General features: G+C 47.1%; 1 protein-coding gene across 2 annotated transcripts in view; it reads right to left on the bottom strand.

Annotated features, from left to right (window-relative positions):
* Positions 1-5,810: 5,810 nt before the first annotated feature.
* Positions 5,811-24,925, bottom strand: part of zcchc2 (zinc finger, CCHC domain containing 2) — a 43,122-nt gene continuing 24,007 nt past the window's right edge. Inside the window, exons 4-14 of one of the 2 annotated variants that reach the window (XM_036521223.1) lie at positions 23,398-23,469; positions 22,972-23,072; positions 21,483-21,577; positions 15,653-15,724; positions 13,501-13,561; positions 13,238-13,373; positions 10,963-11,033; positions 10,111-10,208; positions 9,495-9,623; positions 7,696-9,087; positions 5,811-7,256 (exon numbers count right to left, since the gene is read on the bottom strand). In XM_036521223.1, coding sequence (XP_036377116.1) covers positions 7,195-7,256; positions 7,696-9,087; positions 9,495-9,623; positions 10,111-10,208; positions 10,963-11,033; positions 13,238-13,373; positions 13,501-13,561; positions 15,653-15,724; positions 21,483-21,577; positions 22,972-23,072; positions 23,398-23,469 — 2,289 coding nt within the window. In that variant the 3' untranslated portion in view covers positions 5,811-7,194. The remainder of the gene's footprint in view (positions 7,257-7,695; positions 9,088-9,494; positions 9,624-10,110; positions 10,209-10,962; positions 11,034-13,237; positions 13,374-13,500; positions 13,562-15,652; positions 15,725-21,482; positions 21,578-22,971; positions 23,073-23,397; positions 23,470-24,925) is intronic. The other variant, XM_036521224.1, reaches the window with a different exon arrangement.

Below are 24,925 nucleotides of genomic sequence, written 5' to 3'. Positions count from 1 at the left end.
CCACTATGCTACACTGCTGTAACAAAATAAGACTTGAGATGAGAAACGTCTTAGCTCTTACAGACTTCGGGGCTGCCAAGAGGTCATCTTAGGCAGCAAGCAAGAAGTTATGGTCACTTCCCAGTTGATGGTCATTGATTTCATCAACTTCTTGGAACATGGGGCAAGAAAGAACTAATCAGGCCATGAGCAAATGAAGTGAAGTAAGTAGTACATTTGGTAAATCAGCCTGATGGCTTCTCTGGCTCACAGGCTATAATTTACAAAGGGCAGGGTTAGTGAGGTCCTGCAAAGCTGAAGGTACATTATCAAGAAATTGACTCAAGTCACACAAAATTAGATTTTTAGTATTGATTTTTAAAATGGCTGGGCACCTCTCAGTTATCTCATTAAAGCAGACAGGTGAGTTGTCGTTTTTATTCACAATGTTGGAACTCATGGCCCGTAATAGTCTTGATCTTAAGAACTAACATCTGCAAAATGAGACTCTGGGTTATTATTTATAGTGATGGGGTGACACACATGCTGTAGAAGTGGACTCAGTGATGTCATCTTTAAGAACAATGGGATGAATCAGGTCGCATGAGGGCATTTTGGTCTATATTTACAGACCAAGACAGTTCCAATAACCAAAGCATCATAGCTCAAAGCTCTTCCACCAGTGAAACCTTTGACCTTTGAAACTTTAGGCAGAGTAAAATTGTCAGCATCCTACATTCATAGGGTCCTGTTGGTGAGATACAGTGAAAAAACATCATTCAGATATGCTGGATGAACACTGAATGCTTTGTGACAGTGTGGGGAAACCCATGTTCCTACAGGGCTCTGCTGGTTTCCTTTGTGCCTCAGCATGTAACAGATGAACTTGACTCATTGACTATGATGAATAAGCAGTTCAGTGCGTTTCCTGGAGTAAACAAGCATCTGATCAGATGGTAATTCAGTCATAATCCAATTTACACCTGGGACAGCAGACGATGGCGTGGTGGCTTTCTCCTCGTTTAAAGGTCTGTTGCACATCAACATCCATCCAGTGTTTCTTGCAGCCACCCTGGACCACAGTTTCCCTGTGTTTTATACGGAAGCAACAGGACTTTGCATTTAACAGGGAGCCAATGAAGAGAAGTAGATTCTTCACCATGTGGTCTTTTTTCAGTCAAGGCCAGACTACTTACAATGCTTTTTTCAAGCATTGTAAGTAGTCTGGCCTTGAAGTGATGAACGCATCAGTGAGCTTTTCTGCATCCTCAAGAAACCGAAAACAGCTTAATTTGAGTTCATTTGAGTTAATTGGAGTTAGTTTCTAGGATGGAAGAAGGCAGTCCATGCATGACATGTTTTGTTTCTTTTAAAAGGTGCTCAAAGGAGAGATTTGGGTCAAATATTACAAGAATTCTAATCCCTACCTTAAAGAGTTTATCAGCACTTAGCATACATCTGTCATATTATCACAAATATGAATACAGCCAAGTATCATGGTTTCTATTTTGACAGTGTTTTACAGCAAAAGTTTGCAGCATTCAGATTCTTAAATCACGAAGTCATAAAGTAAGTCTCGGAACTGGTGTGGTGTCATCCAGGTTCACTGAAATTAAAGACTTGGTGTCATTGGCAAAATGACAGTTACATACATGTTCACCTATCACATCCCCTACACCTATATGCATGAAGGTGCCTTCGTCAGACTCTAAACATCCCCCCTGATGTAGAGAGAGGAAAGACTGCCTGTAGCGAAGGGCAAGAGCAGTCACCCCAGCCTTGAACCCGGGTCTACAGGGTACCAATCATGCGACTTTGACCGCAACGCCAAAGAGCCAGGCTCATTGGTATGGCACTCAGAGCGCATACTCAACCGTAGTGACGGCACTCCATCACACTGCCTTCCCCTTCGGGAAGCACGCCCATGCGCTTCACGCACCATGGCATCCCTCACACATTCTCTTGCCGTACTTCTCCCATCCCAGGGTGCCCCACTCACCAGTGCTTCACCCATCTCTGGGGTCTCTCACACTGTGCTTCACCCATCTCTGGGGTCCTTCACACCGGGGTCAACCTAACCTGGGGGTCCCTCATACAGCTCACACACCGGGCACGCCTCCGATGGCCTCGCGGCAAGCCATCCCACTTCTGACACCATTTGTAGCAAAGGGCGAGAGCAGTCACCCCACCCGGCCTCGAACCCGGGTCTACGGGGTACCAAACATGCAACTTTGACCGCAACGCTAAAGAGCCAGGTTCTTTGGCGTTGCGGTCAAAGTTGCATGGTTGGTACCCTGTAGACCTGGGTTCAAGGCTGGGTGGGGTGACTACTCTCGCCCTTCGCTACACTGCCCCAGAGAGCACCTTGTTGTCTGCCTGTCTATGTCCATACCTCCCTGCCTTGGTTTTCCACAAGAAGTACAGTGGAGGGGGGATGTCAGTCATAAAGCAGAACTGATTTTACATTAGGCCATGATCAAATTTGTGCTCCAGGTAAACCTATAGGGAGGCCCAGACATGGGAGCAAATACAGAGGGCCTCCATAGGCAATCTCATTTTATATATTTACAGTGATTACATATTTATATTTACCATATTTTTTTTTACCCATAAGCTATCTTGAATATTCCTTTTTGTTACAAAAACAATGCAATTTCATTCCTGATCTGATGTGCTGCTACTGTCTGATCAAGAGTACTGAGGGAATCAGCCCTCTACTGCATGCTGTAGACCTGGGTCAGAACCTCTCAGTCCCAGCTCCAGGGCTCCCAACTTATCCAGTAAGAAAGTGGCAGTCACAGTCAGGAACTTGCAACATCGACGCCACTTTAACAACTGTACCCCTACCCTACCTAACAAGCACAGCCCTGCCAGGGTGACAGTCATTGCGTATAAAGTCTTCCTGCGCAGAAACCAGCAAAAAGAACCAGATTAGGAACAAGATGCAGATATTTTGAAATAATACTAGGGAGTGGATGCAGACACTGGTGAGAGTAGGTATTACGTCTGGACTGGGTGAGAGAGGAAGGACTTGATACAAATGCAAGTGTTTCCCAGAACTCTCAACTGGATCCTTCCTCAGTGGAAAGGGGAACAGTGTTGAGGCTGACTCTAAGCATCAATGTAGGTAGACAGTGTTTGAGCACAGATATGCCCAAAGCCAGACAGGAAAAAAATGTAGGACAAATAAATTATTCCACAAGATAAAACCTCTGAAGAGCTATACAATAACCCTTCAGAACCACTAACCCTAATGATGGCCAGAATATCCAACTATACATGGATGGATGAAATAGGGACATAATACCTAAGTGCAGAGCAGATTTTTGGCCATTTATATGAAAAGGCTCTAAAATTAATAAATTGCTATTAAATTCGACAGTTCTGTGAATGCTTGAGTGCTAAGAATGATCCAGGCACAGACAAGACAATCAACACAAGACTGCAAATCTGAGATCCAAATTCTGCTGCTTTTCAAACTCCTAACTCAGAATACAATAAGAAGACACAACCAGAGACAAATACACACAGAATCAGTAAGTCAGAAATGGGTGTGCAGGAATATAAAACATTGAAGACATGGTAGAAAATTGAGTACACTATTTATTGAACTTTTACTTCTGACTGTGGTCTGGAAATCTTCCCTTTGTGCAATACCTCTTTTCAACCCCTTTTATGCACTACATGTAAGATGACGGATGCTTTGATCATGGCAGAGAACTGGTAGCGTGTGAACTGCGGACCTTGCTTCTATTGTCCGTATCCTTTTGACTGTTGATAACATTCCAGTCAAATATTATTGCTAGGTTGCTACTTTTCCCCCCGCAGGAAGCACCCTCACCACCATAACACTGCATTGTGGGACATTTCACTTTGGCCTGAGCACCGCCAAGTTGGAATTGAGGGGGCCGGCCAACTCTAGAACATTCAGAGGGGGCTGGAGCGAGAACATGCTGAGCCCTGTTTGAACAATTACAAAACAAAAGCATGGACAGGGCCTTGGTGGATTTTACCTAACCGGCCAACTAAAGGGCTGGGTTTTGAAAAGCTGCCAAAATTGCTGGATGTTTGTACTCTTGCAAGCATGCAAATGTGTTTTTTTCATTTTTTCATAAGTTTGTCATCTTTTCTGTGTTGGAGAGAGGGACACACACAGGCATCACCTAAGGTCAATGTGAGACTGACACTAAGACTCCTCAATGGAAAGTCCTTGATAAATGTCTGCTGAAAGTTAACCACCAGTAGTACATGGAAATTGGACAATTAAACAACTCTAAAAACACAGCTTACTAATTGTCCTTAAGTCTGAAGTATTATGTCAAATATTAAATTCAGAGAAAATCATCCCTAAATGGCTTCCTTAAATTGCTGTACATTGTGCTCATTAGGCAACATTTTGATTCAAACATTTGGTTTCGCAATTGCTTTGACATTTGATGTCACAAGCCCTGTCAGTTTTCCTGATAAATATAAATCAGCGTAAATGCATTGCAAAAGAAATGACTGTTTTCTTGAGGTTTCATGCATTAGGGCTTAGCACTGACAGGGCATGCACGTTCATGCAGGTTTGTCATTTACAATCAAAATGAGTCAAAGTTGTCTTTCTGGTCAGTGTGAAACAGAAGATCTTAGATTAGATGGCAAGCAAAGTTATTTTAGGGCACAGCGTACAACATACAGTAGACATGTGTCAGAAAATGAAATATTGTCCTCATACTCCAGCTTCGATATTGTTACTGACCGGGGGTCAGAGAAAAAATGACACATCACTCCTTGTTCTATTATTGTGACCAATACCTACGAGGTTTACAATGCATTTTGTGTTAGCACATACTTTCCTCTAATATAAAAGTTGTTCAGACTTCAGGATCTCATGCCAGTTATACCATTTTACATTTTGTCCAAGAGATGGCAGTGTGGTGGAGGTGAAGAATTTTCTAGTTCTTGTACAATACCATTTGCCTTAGCTTTTGGCCACCTTGTAAAGTACATCTGTGTTTTATCCTTCCTGATTTACAGCATGGGTTTTTGTACAACTATTAGGGTGGCAGAATACAAGTGCTCGTGTGATTAAGGAAGGTGTATAAGTGACCATGTTGCCAATAAAGAAAGGTAAAATGCAAATAGGGTCATGTCTATTGTTAAAGCCTTGGCTGATAACACCATCGTACCATTAACACTATTCCTTGAAGAAAAGGGGTAATTGCAGCACCCACTCTACCAAAAATCCTGCATTTTCCGAACGGAATTTGATGGGTGGGGAACAAAATACAACACCGGTGGCATTTTCTATTTATTGCTGTTAATTCCAGGAAAACAAATCAACAATTTGCATAAAATCCAAATTCGTTCTAGAAATATATTTGACCTTTCCAGTACATAATAACATTTAGATATCAAAGAATACAGTAAACATACAACCGAAGGTAACAATATACCTCCTTATATACAGTACAGCATTTTAAACCTTAAAAGTTCAAGAAATACACATGGCAGGTTCATATGTACAACAGGCCTACAGGATCACATGGTTCTTCACTCAACATTTGTGGTCCACACAGTTTTTCCTCACTTTAAAATTTTTTTTTAATCTTCTTTTTAATATTTACCAAAATATACTCCATGTTATCCCAGTTTCTCTTTAACACCAATATAAAGATCTCTCAGTTTTCTTCAACGCAAGCAGAAAGGATTCGTACTACTTCAACAGTTTGAAGAAAAAGCTTTTAGAAATAGATTAAAATCACTCTTCCACATGTTTAAACTGAAAGCAACCAATCAAGAAAATCGAAATGATTTTTTTTTTTAGAATCTACATGAATGTGTGCGTGTTTTGCATGTATGCATATACATGCACACACCCACGCGACAGACGCGTTGGCTCGAAGCAAGGACTCTTGACGAAGTGGGTCCTTGGAACGGCCACCAACCCTTCTGTCTGAAACACAACTCAAAGCCCAAATGTGCGCTCATCCCATTCATACTTGAATTTCCTCTCCAATTTCGGATGTGTATCATGCGTAGTCTGTGTGTATCCATATGTCTGTGCATGTACATATATACACAAACATACACAATACAGTCATATATCATCGCTGCGTGAGACAAAAGAAAAACAAAACGAAAAAAATAAAATAAGAAAACATTTTCCGTCTCCAGGAAGGTTTCCTCCATCATGGCTAGTACAGGCAGGTCAAAAAAGCTTGTAGACAAAGACCCCCCCGGGAACTATAATTCCTCTGCTGACCCCTGCACATGTGTTGTCCACTGGAAGCAGGGCGAACAGTGGCTCCCAATGGCACCACCTGGTGGTCAAAACCTGCAGTGCATCATTTGCGAAAAGAATACTGATCAGACAGCAGTAGAACAGAAGTTAACGCGGTAATAATCTCCAGATCTGTTCATCGTACAACTGCCTCAGTGCACTTGGGGACTTCAGAACTCCTGGTAGCTATAGTGCATATTACCAAATAAAAACACAGCAGCATTCAACTTAATGACATGACAGACATGATGATTAATAACGTCTTATAACGCGTTTTCACATTATATCAAGTGGCAAATGCTTTTTTGAAATAACTTTTTAATAGCAAGATACTGCCAAATTCCATAAAGTTATGAAATTAAAACAACAATACGTTGTACATTCAAAACACTGCGGCAGAAAAAAAACATCCCATCTTTATACATTTTTTAAAGTTTTTCTTTTTTTGTTTGCAGGTATTTTCTTTGCTGTACGGCACTAAAAGATTAAACCAAAAATTATAAAGAGGAAGCATAAATATAACATAGTGTAAAAAAAGGTGTAGGAGAGTCTACAATAAATCCCTCTGGAAGCCCCTTTCATTGAAGATAAAATAATTAACTAGCTTCCATATTCTTAAGAGACGTGGTGTTCTTACAATTTAAGAAATAAGTTAGTAAACAGGAGGCGGTGTCTCTCGCCAGTGTTCAGTGCAAAATACCAGAGGCCACTGCAAAAACATCTCAGTGGAGACAAGACAGATTCTCCCTCACCTACGACAAGGAATTATCAGGCACAATTATTCAGGTTTGCCAGGCCCTCAAAAGCACATTTTAAAAGGTAAAACAAACAAAGAGAGTTAACGAAAACAAGGAAAGGAAAAAAAAGCCCTCTTAAAACGCTAGGTTTAGGTCTCCGGAAAACGCTATTGTCGCGGAACACGAGAGCGCCGTAGTGGTCTTCAGTCCCCCTCAGTCAGCATTGTCAAGCGCTTCAGAAGAGTGAGGGGCAACGTACTTCAGCCGAAAGCCACCTGAAAGACACACAGAGGAGGGGAGTCACTGCACGCGGGAACAAGAGGAGACAAGGAAAAGAAAAAGAGCTCACTACAAATGCCAGCCTGGCCCTACAGTCCGCACCTCAACTCAACTGTGTCACCTGAACTGTGTTCAGGCTCTTTTGCTCTGTGTTTTTTTTTTTTTTTTTTTTTTTTTTTTGCGTTTGGATTTTTGTCTTAACCCTACTGTACAAGACGGGACGGTCCGGAGCAGGGTCCTGAAAGTACGCAACCAGTTCCTCGCTTTAATATTAAATCCTGCAAGGGGGGGAGGGCAGAGAGTGTCTGACTGCTCCCTCCCCTCCAGCCAGGGGGCTGTCTCTCTCTAAGCACTGACAGCTGTGAGTCTGATCTCACTTCTGGGGGAGATGCTGGGGTCCTCTCCACCCCCTCCCCCTGGCTGTGGCAGTATTACCTTGCTGTGCTGCGTCAATGGAGGGCTGTTTGCAGTCCTGGGCGAAGTGCCCACTGACCCCACAGTTGTAGCAGGATATGTTGCCGTTCTTCTTCATGCCGGCGCCGATGCCCCCGCCGGGCATCATGCCCACCGACGGGTAGACGGGCTGGTAGAAGCGGTTGAAGGCCATCTGCTGCAGGCCGTAGCCCGCCTGGGTGCCCAGCACGTGGTCCGAGTGCGTGTGCAGCAGGGGCGCGCCGGCGTAGGGCGAGGGCCCGTGCGGGAAGAAGGGCATCTGTGTGGCGCCGTTGCTCTGGTGCGCCTGGTTGAGGTAGCTGCTGCTGCACAGCGACGTCAGGTGGAAGATGGGCGGGACGCTGAACACCTGCCGGGGCAGCTGCGGGGGGAAGAAGAAGTTGGGGGCGTGGCTGCTCCCGCAGCTGCCGCGGCAACCGCAGGTGCCGCACCCCATCTGCTGCGCCGGGGCGGGCTGCTGCTGCTGCTGCTGGGGCTGCTGCTGCTGCTGCTGCTGTTGGGGCACCCCGCTGGAGCTGCCGCAGCTCGTGCTGTTGATGTAAGACGTGCTGTCGCTCTGCGCAGTGCTGTGGGTGAGGGCGGGGCTGGGGCTGGGGGCGGGGCCGGGCGTGTGGGTGGGCACCACCGGCGGCACCATGGCCTGCACCTGGCTGGCGGCGGGGGCGCCCAGGGCCGCGGCGGAGGGCATGACGGAGGTGGGGACGGGCAGGGCAGGGTAGGAGGCGGGCAGGCCCGAGGGCAGGGCCAGGCCCGGGGGCTTGGCGTGAGGCTCGGCGAGGGGCACAGACGGGGGCAGCCCCGAGCTCAGGACGGGCTCGGCGCCGGGGTAGGCGGGCTGCAGCGGGGAGACGTAAGCGGGGCCCGGGGGGATGACGCTGATGGCGCCCACGGGGGCCTGGTGCACGGGGGCGCCGCAGCTCTCCGAGCTGGCCGGCGCGGCCGCTGTCTTGAAGCGCTGGATGAGGGGCTGCTGCAGGCCCAGCGGGGAGGCGCTGAAGGCCGGGAGCAGAGGCGCGGGCTCCGAGAGGGGCTTCTCGGCCTCCCCTCCCGCCGCCGGTCCGGAGGCCGGCTCGTGGAGGACCACGGGGAGCGTCACCATCAGCCCGCCGCCTGCCTTGCTGTCCGCCGCCTGCGGGGGGACGCCCCCCTCTGCCACGGGCACGCCGTTCTGGACCAGGTACGGCATGGAGTGCATGTAGGGCAGCTGGGGGAACTTAGAGGCACTCAGGGGGCTCTCCAGCCTGGGCGGCTCCTCCTTCAGCTGCACGGGGACCAGCGGGTGCACCGTGGCGACGGCGGCCCCGCCCACGTCTTTGCAGGGGAGGAAGCTCTCCGCCTTCCCTTTGCTGGAGTCGTCGGAATGACTGTCCGTGTCTGTGCGGAGAGAGAAGGGACGCAGTGTCACTGTCACCTCACACCCGCGCGCAGACACGGGCCCACCAACAGATGCACAACACCGCTGCGTCGCAATAAAATCTCTGAAATGCGCACATGATAACACTGAAATGCACAACAGGATAGTTTTTCTGCGTGTACACGGTGTTTATGGGGGCGGCAAATGTGTCCAAGAAACATTACATCTGTGACAGACTGCAAACGTTAAAAAACTACACTAGGGCCGCAAAAGGAGCAATATCCGAGAACATGTGGCAAGCATTATTTTTAATAAACAAAGCTATTAAACTGATCAACATGTGGAAGAGTTTATCAGATCCCAGTGGGTGTGTGTAGCAATGTGGCGTGTGAGCGGGGGGGGGGGGAGCACAGGGCCCGAGTCTCACCCTTGTCTTTCTCGTCCTCGCTCTCCAGGCTCTCCCTCCCGTCGTGCTGAGGGCTGGAGGGCGAGCTGTAGCTCTCCGAGGACGTCTCGCCGTACGTGTCCTGGCCGGAGCCCATGTCCAGACGGGAGTCTGTGGGGACGCGCGGCACGGAGGCTTCATTTGAATTCTGGGCACTACAGCACCACAGCATTTTCTTGAGCATGCATTTCTAACATTCCTTCTGTCCACAAGGGGCACTAGAACCCAATCATTTAACTGAACAACATACTAAAAACAACGCAGCGCAACTCTACAAAACCCTTTCTGCCAACCCATCCTCTGTAACTGTTCAGATGGAAGGTAAATTCTGTACTGCCCACCCCATAGCTCACAGAGAGGACTATGGACTTCTAGTTTTATGTCACCCTCTGCTGTTCAGTAGCAGCAACTGCAGGAAATCTGCCTCTCTGACACATCTCATTACATCACATGGGAGGGCTGATGTCAATGCAGAGCATCGCGTTGAGGGTCTGCGTCATCACATTACACCACAGGGAGGGAGGGGCTGCTGTCAAAGCTTCAGCAAAACATAAGCCCATCTAATGTGGCCGGTCCCCCGTCCCGCGCAGACTCCTACCTTTCCTGCCGGGCTGTTGCAGCGGCTGAGCCGGAGCGGGTCTCACGATCCCGTTGGAGATGTAGGCCACCCTGCCCTCAACCTTCTTCCCTTTCTCCCTGGTTTCAGAAAGAGAAAAGGCGGGGAGGGGGTTAGTGGAGAGTTCAGCCCGGTCCATAACGTGTCCGGCGCAATGACACTCTCCCTCTGCCGCTTCTGCGCAATCACGCTGAATTTATGTTCTGCGATCATTCGTGTCACCGCCATCTCGCCTGGAGCCGTCAGAGCGAAGCTGGAGCCGGCAATAACCCCCCTCTGGAAGATACTGCAACCCTTCACCTGCTGCTCCCGGCCAAGGGTGGCCACTGAAACCTTATTATCAATTCGGCTGAATAAATTCGCTTGAGGGCAAAGTCACCTCCTAAGATCATTCTGAATTAGGTGAGAGCGGCTGAGTGCTAGGCAAAACAGACTACGGTCTCATCGTGCTCCCAATACAGCTGACTTTACCGTGTGAATCCAGAGGCTGAACGCTGGCCAAAAGTCTCTACAACAGATTGGCTGAGAGACAGCTGTCCAAAAGCTCTTTAGAAGAGCTTTAATGGTTTCCGAGTAGGTCCATGCAACAACGATTGATTTCAAAGGTTCTTAAGATTTAAAACAGGTGATGCATTAAGAAAGGCTGCTGTTACAAACAAAATGGGAAAATCGTCTGAGAGTGGATCTGTGGTGCTGCTTCCGACAGATTACAGTGTAATTAACACATGCTGCTCATTTAGTGTTAACTGTTCTGCTAAGAAACACGGCAAGCTTGTCCTTTCACCTGGGCGGAAACCCCACCCATCAGAAGGCCCCTCCCCCTCCTGATCTCACCTGTCAGGTGCTGGTGCTCTCGCTTTGCTCTTGTTTCCGGGAAGGGAGCTCCACTTCTCCTCCCCTCGGTGCTGTGAATAGAGGAAACAGACTTTTTAGATGAGCCCCTAGGGAGACGACCAATCCGAGGTCAGAGATTTTGCATACTCGATGAGGAGCGCAAGGCACCGCGCCTGTAGCTGCGACCGGATCGTTCTTGCGGCGTTTCAGTCCTGCCGGGGTAAGGACAGCGTGGGTTAGTGTGTTGTGTAACCAGGGCGATCGGAAAAATTGTGGGTGTAATCGCTCTGGTAGCCAAGGCCACCTGAACGGAGCACGCTGGACTTTGACCCTTCTGTGAACAAAGCCAAAGGGGGCAAACTGTGACGTAAGTGCTGAGGGCTTCTTGTTCCTTGGCGCTACTGCTGAGCTAGGGAGCTGCAAATCTTTAACTGCAGTCTACACACACCCACGCGGTGTGAGCTTTGACACAACACCACACTACACACTACTGGGGCATAATGCAGTGCTAGCTACATCACCATCTCATCTCCACATACAAAAAGTATACATCTGGGTCACGACAACCTGCGTGCTTTGAATTAGAAATCCCCCATCAGCTAAAACACAGTGCACAGCCCAGTGTCAAACTGGCACAGGCTTGAGGGAATCACCTACACAGATGAAACAACTGCAATGATTCTCTACGGAGTTCCATTACTCTGACAGAAAAAACGAGTAACCAGGTGAGTGTTGACTCCGCTTCTGTCAGCTGACGTGGCTCCATTTTTATGCCTCAGTAACTGGCGGTGCCTAAAACGCTCAACATTTTAACACTAATCCATCTACAGGTCGCTAGAGAAGGGCCAGCGAGACACAACGTCAGCCCAAAGGCGGCAGGGGGCCACGTCTGGAGTCATACCCCTCCGGTCTCCCATACTGTGTGTTACATCATAACTCTCTCTGACTGCATCACATCAAAGTGCATATAGCCAAATATTAACGTTTTTTTAATTCTCAAACACTTAAAATGTATAGTGAATCCACTGCTCTGTAACTATTATGCTGTTATTGCCAGCCTGTTTAAGTCTTCCTGTCAATCAAATATCTCTATATTATTCTATCACCCATATATACCTATGAATGTCAATGGCATGAAAGCGGATCCAAACCCCTCTCATTCAGAGGGAATGAAATTTATTACATATAATACTGTTTTTTTTTTATTCCTCTGACTTAATGAACAATTTTATCTATCAATAATCCAGCCTATACAATACGACATAGAGACAGCATCAAACAAACAGAAAATTCTCCAATACAGTCAGATGCCTTCAGAGAGGAAATTAAGTCTGTGGTCAGATTTCTAACTTTCAATATTTTATTTAGGTTAACTGTTGCGGGCCTACATTTAGTGCACATGCAACTATGCACATATCACTGAAGTGTCATGTCACCTGAAGGCCTTATTGTTTTGTAGAATTGCTAAATCACACATTTTTGACACATAGCTAGCTCTCTTGTTGGTGATGATATAACTGTAGAATTACGTTAATGTAAAGCTTGTAATTTGTTTAGATACGGTGGTCAAAAGTCTTTGCTAGTGTTATGTAATTTCTCTTATTCGTTTAACATGGTCCTGCCTCCATGCTGTGTGACATTACAATTGGACTGCGAGAGGCTATCTTGTTAACTTTGAGGAGCAAATTTTCATTTTTCTTTTCTTGACATAAACAATCACAAACGCAAGAAACAAAACACTCTTGGTGCAATACCATAATAACAGGATATTGCACCAAACGAGGTGACAAGCCGTGAACATTCCTTTGAGGCTTAAAATGTTAATTTGAGAGTAAAGCTCCCTTTTGAAATGTAAATGTGCTAGATGGATGTGATATCTTAATACAAATTTGAATGTAGCAGAATATTGCACTGCGTGGGGTGATGTGTCGACTCTCCTTTGTCAACTTTTCTTTGCAGCTTAGGATATGAACTTGGGAGTGAAGTGTCGTTTTGAAATTTAATAGTGTTGAATGAAGTGATAAACTGGTACATTCCTATAGTTCTGTTACAGAGCAATGCAGAAATAAGAGCAGCTGGACGCCAGAGATTTTGTTGCCGCCATTTTCTCACGCTGGAAGTAAATGACATGATGCACTGTAACTGCGGCGCAACGCTAAAATGGCCGTCCCCGTTTGTGCTGGTGGGATTGCGTCCTTGGCTTTTTGACATGGACCTTTCGGCATTTAATCGTGGCAGACGTCTGGGAGATGACTGGCGGAGGAGGCTGCCTCACCTGCTCTGGGCCTGGGCCGCAGGGCTCGTGGGCGGGCTTTAGAGAGCAGCTCTTCCTCCTCCAGTCGGGCACGCCGTTGTGCTCAGAGTGAGGGGTCCTCCTGCTTTCTGCCTGAGAGCTCTTGGCACTCTGAATGCTTTGGACAAAGGAGACAGGGGAGGAAGCAGTTAAGGCAATTCAGTCGTCCATTCCCCAAGCCACCCGTACACAATAGGAAGTAAGGTTCTGGAAGACTGGTACGTGTGTGGGTGGGGCACGCTTACCTAAGGCTGGGGCTCTTGCTGCAGGGTTTCTTCCTATGCCCCTGAGGATATGGTTCCAGATCTGTGGGGGACAGGGGGGCAGTCAAAGCCCAAAACTGGCACTGGTGAGGTAGGATGAGTAGAATCTCCATTTCAACCACCCCCTCACACACCACTTTCCTTCACTTCCAACAGCAAGGGCTTGCGTGAGCCTTGTTAAAAGTGAAAAGAAAACTTGACGTGCTGTTAGCTTCTACCTCGCAGTAAAGCATACTTACTCGCTGGTATTCTCCTACCGGCTATAATTACAGCCTTAAATGACAGCTTCAGCACTCTTTGGGCTGCAGAGAATGCACTGCCACTGACAGGGAGGGGTGCGTTTGGTGTAACAGTATGATTAGTGCACTAATCAGAATCTGTCAAAATCATTCAGATCCAGTGTAATCTTGAATGAAAGGATGACTTGGACAAAACCGATTTTCTGTTATTTTCACAAATCACGTTTCAATAAAAGCTGCGCTCCAACGCGATAGGCTTTCTCAAGGTTGCGTGATGCAGACGTGGGCTGACGAGAGCCGAGCGGGGCTGTCAGCCGTGCCGGACTGATTTGGTAAAATATATCTGACGAGGGAAGGGGGGAGAGAGAGAGAGAGAGAGAGAGAGAGAGAGAGAGACAGAGAGAGAGAGAACGGCACCTTTCTACGGCGATTAATGGTGTCGGAGCCAAGGCTATTGTCTCGGACAAAACCACAGCACAAACAGGACTAGCATTAACATGGCGGGGCCTATCATTAGCGACAGTGTAGAACGCACGCAGGACGGATTTAGCTAGCTAAATTTAAGGGTGGGAAGAGAGAGAGTGAAGGCTTTCCAAGCAACCTCTCAAAATAAGCGAGAGCGTGAGGATTAGGCAATGCGACTTTGAAAATCTTATAATATCCTCCATTTTTTTCCCCCCATTCTATACCCTTTGTTGTTTGGCCCCAGGCTCTTAAAGCCCTGTTCACACAGGACTAGTTCTTCTCATGTCCCCAAGGCATTCATTGACTTTCTTCTCGCCTTGATAAAGAGTAGCTTCCATGTGAACTTGCCAGATGAGAAAGTTTCCTGTCGTTATCCCAGAATATTTGTCTGGCCATTTTACGTTTTTTTTTTATCTTCTCCACAGCACATTTAAGGCAACCCCCTGGGGTTTTTTGTTAAGTTTACCTGGTGAAGTTTGTGTTGCTGTGTAACATTTGTTTTCAAACTGTTTACCTGGAAAACCCCACTTGTTAAATGTAATGAAAATTCCTGTGAGATTTTTTTTCCTTAATCTCTTTTCACACCACCATTATTTGGAATAACCAATAACTGGACGCATTCACACAGTAGCGCTCAGGGTAGCAAAGGCAATGCATAGGCTGCACTGATGAACCAGTATGCCTGCAGCGACTATTTTTCCACGCTTTATGATTCAAAGAGCACCACAGTGTATCACACGGCAAATGGGTGGATAGACACATCTCCATCGATGTCATCTGATAAGCCTGTAGGTGCCTGAAGACTTGCAGGCTGCCGGTGAGCAGTGAGATTCAGAAACCCTGTTGACAAACCCCGTCCTACCCGGGCAGAAGCTAATTTGCTCCACTGCAGTGGGCTGCTGGTCAATGTTGGCTGAAGACATACCAGGGTTCAGAAAAAGACCCTGGGCTGATTGAGCCACTAGAGAGCCTAAGTTTTCTTCAAGTAGAGCGCAGTACCTTTCAGATCAATCCCTTCGCTATTTTTAGCAGTTGTACTGGTTGATGTGTTTATCAACGTGAACTGGTGTGACCGAACGTTACCTTGCAACCTAAAATACGCAGCCTGTGAACACTGATAACCACAACATGTGGGTGAGGCATAGCTGGACAGTCAAGTGATGAGAAACGTATCAAAACTGCCACTCCTTCGAGAATGCCTGCATGGGTAAAATGTTTTCAAATATGTGGGAGGTTGCCAAGGTAAAGGCGCACTGGTGACATCATTAAATCTAGCCCCATGCAAATCTAGTCATGCTTTGCCGCCCTGTATGGCCTGGTGGGTAGCAAACAGGAAAGACGGGTACCAGTCGAAGCAGAGCAGTGGGTGGTGAAACGGATGGGTGGGGACTTCGCTGTGTGCAGGTTCGGGTGAGCGGGGCAGTACTCACACACACCTTCCTCTTGGCTGGATGCCTCTGAACAGTCCTCTTTAAATGGCTTGCCCATGGGCACAGGGTTACCTGTGCGGGGAGACAGACAGGGCGGTACCCACATCAGAGCCGGCCAGCAGCAGAAACACAAACGTACAGGCCTTCTGTGATGGCAAAACCTAGCTCGGCTGAGGTTAAACTGCACCAAAACCAAGACTCGGTGTTGATATGCCAACTTTGGACCACGTCCCTGACCGGCAGATTCGGTTTCTAATATACTCCTCTAATCATGTTTAGCAAAGACTTAGTTATAAATCTTTTGCTACGCTTATTTATTTTAATGAGGACGATTGGCTAACTACCTGGAGATTGGAAACAGGAAAAAAAACAAAAACATTTTTCAAACATGTGACCGTACAATTAGGGCTAATTACACAGGCTTATTTATTTATGAGGTTGTATAAAGCCGGCAACAATGCAGCCCTGAACTCCGAGTTACTCAGTTAATATGAGTGCTTCTAACTGCTGTTATTTTTTATACGGTTTATGTTTAATTGTACTTTAACCTTTAAAGGGCACCTTATTGGTATATGAAGAAATAGTCAGTAATTCGCTTCACAATTATCATTCAATGTGTGTATCTTTAAGGGGTTTGATGACTTAATCTTTTTTTCTGGAAATGGCCAACAACTATGGAATTTGAGCTGAGTCCGAGGGAGAGTGTTTAGTTGTACCAAGCACATCCCAAGTCAATGGTCCATATAAGCCTGATTTATAAACACCCTGTGCTTCCAGCCCAACACTTTCCGTGGGTTTCATCTTCCCACAGAACTCCCCAGGTGACGTTTAACATCCTTGAATTTATCGTGCCGACGAAATTTATGTCACTGTCACTGCATTACGCTTCCAAATATATCAGCACTCTTACCAGTGGACACGAGCAGAGGCCCACAGGCAAATCAACCTGAGCTTTCAGCATGACAGTGTACGCTTCTGGGAATTCCTGAGCTCAGCTGGGCAATAACCTCCACTGTCTAGGAGATTGCCTTTGGTAAATAAACCCACGCTTTACTCTTGCTCTGTTAACCGAGCCTCTTTATGTATTCAGGGAGAAACAAGTGGAAATTTGAACCAGGTTCAGTCGCTGCCGGCTGTGTGTGCTTTGGCTTCGGTCGGACGCGGCGAGTGCCGTGGGGTGAATGTGTGGGCTCCTCTGAGACGCAGCTGGTCCTACGGACGCCGGGGGAGGGAGAGCTGCTACTGTTCCGGGGAACCATGTCATAACCAGCCAGGTTCCACCGGATAACAGCTGTTCCTCTCCGCCGCCCCTCTGATGGGAGTCCCACTGCAGGCTCCGCGCTGGCGCACAGGGTGCCAGCAGCCGCTCTCTTCGGATTTCGATTTCGACGCGTTTCCCCCCCCCGGTGCTGGAGGCGACGGGACTGCGTCTGACTCGCTCTTCTGTGACTGGGTGGCCTAGTACTCACCTCACAACTGGTCTCCTGCTGCCCACCCATAATGCACTGCTGCCTCTTTCTACGGCTGTAGTGTGTCAGGACTACAGCTCAGGCCCTTGCTTTCAGTACTTAATGCCTCTCCAAGGTCTTCAGTTACAGAGACAGCTAGCAGTACCACTGCTGCTCAGAGCCCAGACAGCTAAATGCACCGTATCGACACACTGAAAACTGTTCTGGTTTCAAATTTCTATCCCGTGATAAATCTGGGTTATAACATTTTGAGAGAGCCATAGCAAAGCACTGCAGTGCTGGGCTTACTGAACATGCAGTCTTAGTTAGGGACGAAATCTTGGACCGACCAGACAACGGCAAATTACAACCCCTGTGGCTAACAATGGCTGCCCTGTGGATTTAGGACCGGACAAGTGAAACAGAACAGCGTTACCGCCTGTGGTGTAATTTGGGACAGCGAGAAGTGCCCCAGTTCCCGCCGAAGACAGCTGTGAGGAAGGCCGGATTTGCTGAGGTTGTTAATTTCGCTCAGTTGTGTGCAATCAAGCTGAGGACATCCTTAAAAAATGCACTTCGGAAAACTAAGCTATAAACTTGATGGTGACGAGGACACTGGAGCAGTACTTCAATGGATGGTGTAAGAGCATACCGAAGAATGACACATATAAGAGGCTTGCCCCTATTTCTAATGTCTGTTTGTCAGACACATGGAACCATTAGTACCATCAGCGAGAGCACATCTGACACACTGTACAGCAAAATTTCATGTGCGGTCCCTTGCTGGGTTACAACGCAGAAATGTCAAGGACGAGCTAACCCACCCAGCTACACTACTGGCTTTCCATAAGCGGCCACCTCTGTTGGCTCTGTTCTGCAATTTCAGTCGCCGCAGACAATCTATCCTTGTCCGCGGGGGATAAGGTTCTCCCTGATCACCATCTGGCCGGTGCTGTTCATCGCTCCCCTTAACTGTGACAACAGACAGTGATTACACCGACACATGATCAACAGCAACGCCCGCTGTCCCATGGGGGGGGGGGGGGGGGGGCGGACAGCTGCTGAAATATCATCCCCACTGCATAGCCACCTGTCACATTTCACGCAGGTGGCCAAACGGCAAGATTTGCCTGTGGTGGTCTAGCCTCTGCACCCGCTCCCAGGTCTTGCCCCACCCCAATGTGACAGATAAAACATGAAGAAGTATTCTAAATGACTTTCAAATCAACGATAGCCAAACACGCAGCTTAAACCTTATTTCCATCCCTTCAAGGTGCAACTCTAACAGCCTAGCAGCCCCCTGAGCATCTTCCACAGCTTATTCTCTAAAAACACATTAAAAGGAGATGCATTTCAGTATCCCAGTGAGAGCAATGCTTAATTCTTGAAATGTTTAATGCTTAAGACACAATTTTTAAGCACTCCATGTGATCAAGCCTGTCAGAAAGCAGAGAGGGAGTGGTTTTGTACCTCTCCAGTCTGGTCCACTGGGGTTGAGGGACGTGCGTTAATACAACTCCTCCCATCTACCAGTCTGAGTGATGGCTGCCCTTTCAAGCTCAAGAGACCTACCCTCACCCCCCCACCTCCACCACCGGACTGCAGTCAGGCAGGTGACGTCACGTGGGACCGCGGTCCTCACATACCGCGTCGCCTGGGAGCGGAGCGACCCCTTCCGATACAATCTTCAAAAGCAGAGTCCGCGGACACGCTTCCTTCACATCCCATTTGATTTTCCCTCCCTCCTCCCTCCCCTGAGTCTCAGGAGAAGGAAATCCCTTTTGAATTTCGTTTTGGTCTTGGAACATTTGCCTCTAATCTAATATCTTTTTTTAACTCTACAAAAAAATCTGCAGTCTTAAGACTGGTCTAAAACTTTACACCATTTATTTGAGAAGGAAACGCAGAGGAAAAAAGGGAAGGCAAACCCACATTCCAGCAAATCACACTCCATATAAAATAACTGACACTTACATGGAAAAAAAAAAATCAAGCAGTAATATTTCCTCCATTTACTCACTGACATTTTCCCTGCTGTATCGAGTTAACGTACACACTGACCCAAAGCAGACAGCCCCATGTGAAGGACTGAAATGCTATGACAGAGCCCATGCTGACAACTCCAAGGCACCAGACAGCTCTGCCATGGCAAAAAGAGAGGCTACCTTCTCCTGTAGTGTCGTCACAGTGGAAGCCAGCCTATAACACCCCATAACTGTCTGCCAGTCATTCTTTTGCACACAAACACAAGCTGTTTTTCAGTTCAAGTCATACAGGTGGAATGACTATGTGCTTGACGTGACGTGCTCTTGACTGCTCTCCGGCTGACTAAAAAATTGCATGCATGTTTAGATCCAGATGAGGACACATTTGAACGGACATGAAAGCCTTTACACTGTGCATGATATTTCTGAGGTAGTCTTGAAAATGTGTCTCGACAATCTGCCCATTTATTAAACTGCCTCGGTTCTAATCATCCAAGTGCTGTAGTTGATTTTTTTTTTTTTTTCCAAGCAACAGACTAGAGTATGACATCACGTTTCATGGCTGCCATTTTAATTCAAGCAAATAATGTGGGCTCAAAAGACATGACCACTAAAGGGTGAGACCATCTGAAAATAAAATCCAAGATGAGCTTGCTGTTGTTCTCACATGCCAAGAAGATATGATCAGCTGAACGTATGATCGTCTGACCTATAGGGGTGCTGACCTGTGCGCCTGGTCCAACTGAACACTCTCCCTGTGAGGTTCATTTTGAGATACTTCACCTCTTCCAGAAAAAAAAAATATTTCAGGTTTTAATCTGATGTACACACCAAAAGCAAACCTACTGATCAGTTTTGCAGATGCCCTTTTATCGAGTTCAGCAGTGGAGCTTTGGATTTTTTCCTAGTCCACGAGCGGTTGCGAGTGTGGAGGTGGCGGGGGCATTTCCACTGTACTGAAAGCCCCGCGCTGAATTGTGCTGGCTTGGCCCCACCCCCTGCCCCACTTTTGAACAGCGGCCCGTTGTTGGGCCTGCCGGAGAGCCGTGCTCACCTGCGTGTCAAAGCGGACGTGCTCTGAGACTGTGTGCTGCAGCCACCCAAAGTCCGGCCCTGCGGCGGCCTAGAGCCAGAGGCCCTCCCTGGCGGTCAGACACGGGTCAGATCTCCCACTAAATGCACTCGGGCACACTGCCCCCATGTCTGTGGGCGCGCAGAGAGGCGGGGTCCATTCCCCCCCCAGCTAGCCTCCAGGCAGCCTGCACCAGGAACTTGCATGTTGTTTTAGGGGGATTTACAGGGCCTCGGGGAACCCAGCTCCCAAAGCATGAGTTTGGGGGGCTGTGCATCAATTTGACTAACATGAACACGGCCTTTGAATGTGCTAAACAGGAGACGAATGAGTTAAAATGAGCTCTGCAACAGTCAGGCCTAGAGGAGCAATGTGTGCTCAGCTTCTTATGGGAACGCTTCTCATGGGACCATTCTATGCATGCTGATGTGACCTGATCCATTTTATAAGCTTAGCATGAAGGGAGAGCGCTGGGATACCTTATGGACATGAGTAGAGAGCTACTCAGAAGTCAAGAGGCATTCAGGTCAGATACACTCATCTTAAACTGACAGACTTTTCTTTTAATAAGTGTTCTCAAATTCACAGCTACCAGAAGAATATTCTCTACAGTACACCCTTCAACAGAAATAAAGTCAGATTATTAAAGGGGAGCTGGGAAGTTGCTTCTTGTTATAGCAGATGGGTAGTCTTCATGACTAAACTTACTACTAGTAGCAAAATCACCTTCCTTTAATATCAATTTATTTTTAGTTTCATCTTAGGATTGTTAAAAATCCTTCCTTCTCCTCTGTCACGACACAGTAAACCTCAAACATAGCGCTACAAGAAAGAGAGGACATCAGATACACATCTCTATCATCAGTGTGGCTCTCATTCCTGAAAACCACATCCCTCCAGCCGGCCTGCATGAGAGAGAGAGAGAGAGAGAGAGAGAGAGAGAGAGGGAGAGAGAGAGAGGGACACAGAGAGAGAGAGGGAGAGAGAGAGAGAGGGGGAGAGAGAGAGGGGGAGAGAGAGGGGGGGGAGAGAGAGAGAGGGGGAGAGAGAGGGAGAGAAAGAGAGAGAGGGAGAGAGAGAGAGGGGGAGAGAGAGGGGGGGGAGAGAGAGAGAGGGGGAGAGAGAGGGAGAGAAAGAGAGAGAGGGAGAGAGAGAGAGGGACAGAGAGAGAGAGAGAGAGAGAGCGAGCTAGAGAGAGAGGGAACGAGAACTATTGAAACAGGGAGGGAGGGAGAGAAGGCGAAGAGAGAGCAAAACAGAGGGCACCGGTCTCCCCAGGGCTGGGACACAGACACAGGGACAGAGACGTGCCGTTCGTGACTTACAGCGACTGTAGCCGGGGCCGGAAGAGTCAGAGAGGAAGAATCCACAGACCTTCCCTGTCTGTCGGAAAGACTGCGGCGCAGACAGGAACCTCTCCCTGTCAAGCACATGGAAAGGGAGGGGGAGCATTTAGGAAGCTTTTATTGACAGACAATAACATGGAAGCTTTCAGTTCTTCACCTGACTGGCAGTACATGTGTCTCAGTTTCTTTTTCAAGGGAGGAAAAAAAGGCCAAAATACAGAGTGGTTCCATTTAAAAAACAGCACAGGAAGACAAATTCCCTCAGGTAATGACATCAACAGTGCTGACCTAAATATTGAAGCCTGGAGTTGGGCTTTGAAAGAAAATTTTAAAAATCAGTTTTTAAAAAGCCACATTTCTTAAAAGCACAATTCCTCACCATTAGTGGGGAATTTATAGCTTGTAGCAGTGCAGGCTCTAAGCATGCTGTGGCAATCACAGCGTAAAAGCAACTGTGGCATCCATCTCCCATTAACAACACTGAGCGGGATCAGCATGCTGAAGCCGGAATACTGTGAGATACATGCAACAGCAAAAAAGAGAGCCCCACCAGCAGACAGTATACTTTCCTTTAAAATAAAGATGACCTGACGTCTAGTCCATTTTCAGCCTGGTTAGTAACGTGTGTGCTCCTTAATAATATTAACAAATGACAGGTTGTACAGCGTATAAAGTATTCATACATGAAGGAATGGGCAAGGGTCATGTGGATTTCTATCCATATCATAACAGTGTGGGTTTTGGTGGTTGAGAACTGAAAGGCAGAGTCTCTATGCACATAGTTTCTGCCCATACAGAACGGCTGTCATCAGTCAGGGACACTCCCGCTAGGTCTGAGCGCTCAGCCCGCTGCACCCTTGCGAGAGCAGTCATGAGTCACCACCGACAGCCATGCTTTCGCTTTGCAGAAAACGAAACTCTCAGAGGTGGAGTGCAACTTGGCTATCAGTCTAGGTTTCCAGGAGGGGGCATTGTTGCATTCAGAAAAAGGCGACCCCCTCACAACTGCTCCGACTGACAGCGTGAGCAGACAAACCGGGAGCCTGGATGCACGCGTGTAAAACGCTGCGTACGACAATTACGAGCGTTTCATAACACGCGTCACACCAATCAACAGCATGAGGAGGACGCTGCATTTCAGCCAATAGGACTGACAAAAAAACAAAAACAAAAATGAAACAAAACAAAACAAAAGTAGCTGCTTCATAACTGCAAACTGTAGCTGATACTGAGAGGAAAGACAAGGTTAATTAGCCAACAATCCCCATCAGAACATTGTTTCAGCACTGTTTCGGACTGCTGAATAATGCAAGTGGGGTTTTACCCAAACAAAAAGAAGCAACTTAATTATAAGAGGAACACAACTAAGTGAGCTGCAAGACATGTTAGGTTTCTAGGAAAGGTCCTTCCTTATTTTTTATTTTATATTTTGGTGGGGTTGAGGCAAAGTGACCACGGCGAAACTCACTTTAACGTCCGCTCCAGTTCCCTGTTCTCGTACTTGTCTCCCTGGCTGAGTAACCTTAGAATGCCCTTCTCAAAGGACTCCGTAGACAACTCCTTTGGAAGCTGCATTTCGGGAGAGGACAGAGGAGTTCAGGTTAAATGTGCCATCATTCATGCAGGTATTTGTATTAATAGCTGGGGAGATGACAGTGTGCTCATTCTTTATTACACCAAAGGAGCTCTTCAAGCATGCAAAAAAAATCCCCAAACAAAGCTTTTGTTTCACAGTACTCCCAAATCCCCCTGAGATAAGCTTATCTTTTTAATGTCCGGTCTGTGGAAGGACTGCACTCAGGCTTTCGAGATAGCAAAAATACAGGGCTATCTGCACATCGACAAACATATCTGATTGTGTCACACGCACGCTTTGTTGGCCTTGAATCCCTACCTTCAGCAAAAAGTTCTCCAGTTCGTGGTGAGTCTTCGTCACGTGGCTTGATGAGGAGTCGGACCACTTCACCTGCAAGAGGGTAAACGGCACATTGTTTAAATCTACTCTGAATGCTTCCCTACCCCTGACTGCCTTCACACAGATGCCTTCTTTGAAATGCGGCTGGTCACAGAAAGCGAGACGACATTGCGACAGTAAAGAATGGCTTGCTAGCAAAGGTTTGGCGTAGTCAAACCCGTTTAATGGCAGCGGTGTGTCACAGTGGGTGCAACTGAAATGACTAGGCTGCTAAGTCAAGTCTTTTAACATGCGTTTTCCACAGTTTGGGTTTTTGAGGAGCTATATTTTGAAGTTCAACGGGCCTTCAATTCGGCGTCGACATTCAGGGCCGGGCCCTCGCAGATGAGTGGTGTGCATTTCCTGTCAAATTCTGTCAAGGCACACCCAGAGAAAATGTTTGCTAAGTATCCTCATTCAGATCAAATGGCGTTTTCAAACGCTGTTGCTGACATTTATAAAAAGAAATGCAGGCGTACTGTGGAACCTCCAGTAATCGACAGGCATGGGAGAAGCATCACACGAGAGCTGGAAGGTGTTAAGGGTTAAAAACACAGCATCATCTTGATTTGGTGAAAACACCTGGCACATTTAAACAAACAAAGATTTGGTCCGAGCAAATTAAATATGCATAATAATTATGTTATGTTAAATTCTGAATACACTCCAAAATGTCTGCATCTCTGGGAAAGTAAAGCTTAGCGTTTACTTTTGTTTTTCAAATGGCAACATCCAGGGGATGTCAAGAAGTAAGCCTTTATCAAACATGAAACACTACAGCACCAAATGCTAGCCAAAAAGCTGTAACAATCTTTCATGCCTGCAGAGCTGAGAAAAATGTTTTGTTTGATCTTATCTCTCAAAATGTTGTGTTTATGCTGATATAATTGAGCATCTGCAATTTTCAAACCAGCACAGTGATTGAACCAAAAAGGTAATTTCACATCCAAGGAAACTTTCAGCTTTCATCAATAAACCTTTGACTTTTGATTAAAATTGGATGCAGTTTGCCTTTTGGCTCAAGGTCACATGACCAAACCAGAACAAAAAGAAAAGAAAAGCATAACCTGTTGGACATGTGGATTTTACAAAACCTTTCCTGATGACAAGATTCGGAGTCTGCAGTGCAGACGTTGCACTGAACAGTACCCTTTTCTCCAGAAAAAACATATCAGCAAAAACATGTCAGCAGACATTCCTTGAATGTGTGGGAATGCTGGGATGCTGTAAACGACGGCCTCTCAGGCACGACGTCACGCCCCGGTCAGACAGTCCTCGTCTGGAGGAAGGGAGAGAGGAAGAGAGGGAAGGAAAGAGCAAGGAAGGGAGGGAGGGAGAGAGGGAAAGATGGAAGAAGGGGAGGAAAGAGAGTCTTCACCCTCCCTATCCTGACCCCTGCTCTGAGGGTGCTGCTGTACACATGAGGGGGTTATACCAGACCTGGATGGGCAGATGGGGGAAGAATGAG

The sequence above is a fragment of the Megalops cyprinoides genome, chromosome 2 (assembly GCF_013368585.1).
Source record: "Megalops cyprinoides isolate fMegCyp1 chromosome 2, fMegCyp1.pri, whole genome shotgun sequence".
NCBI classification, from domain to species: domain Eukaryota; kingdom Metazoa; phylum Chordata; class Actinopteri; order Elopiformes; family Megalopidae; genus Megalops; species Megalops cyprinoides.
Note: the sequence above shows the minus strand (reverse complement) of the source record. Positions and strands in the feature narration are given on the sequence as shown.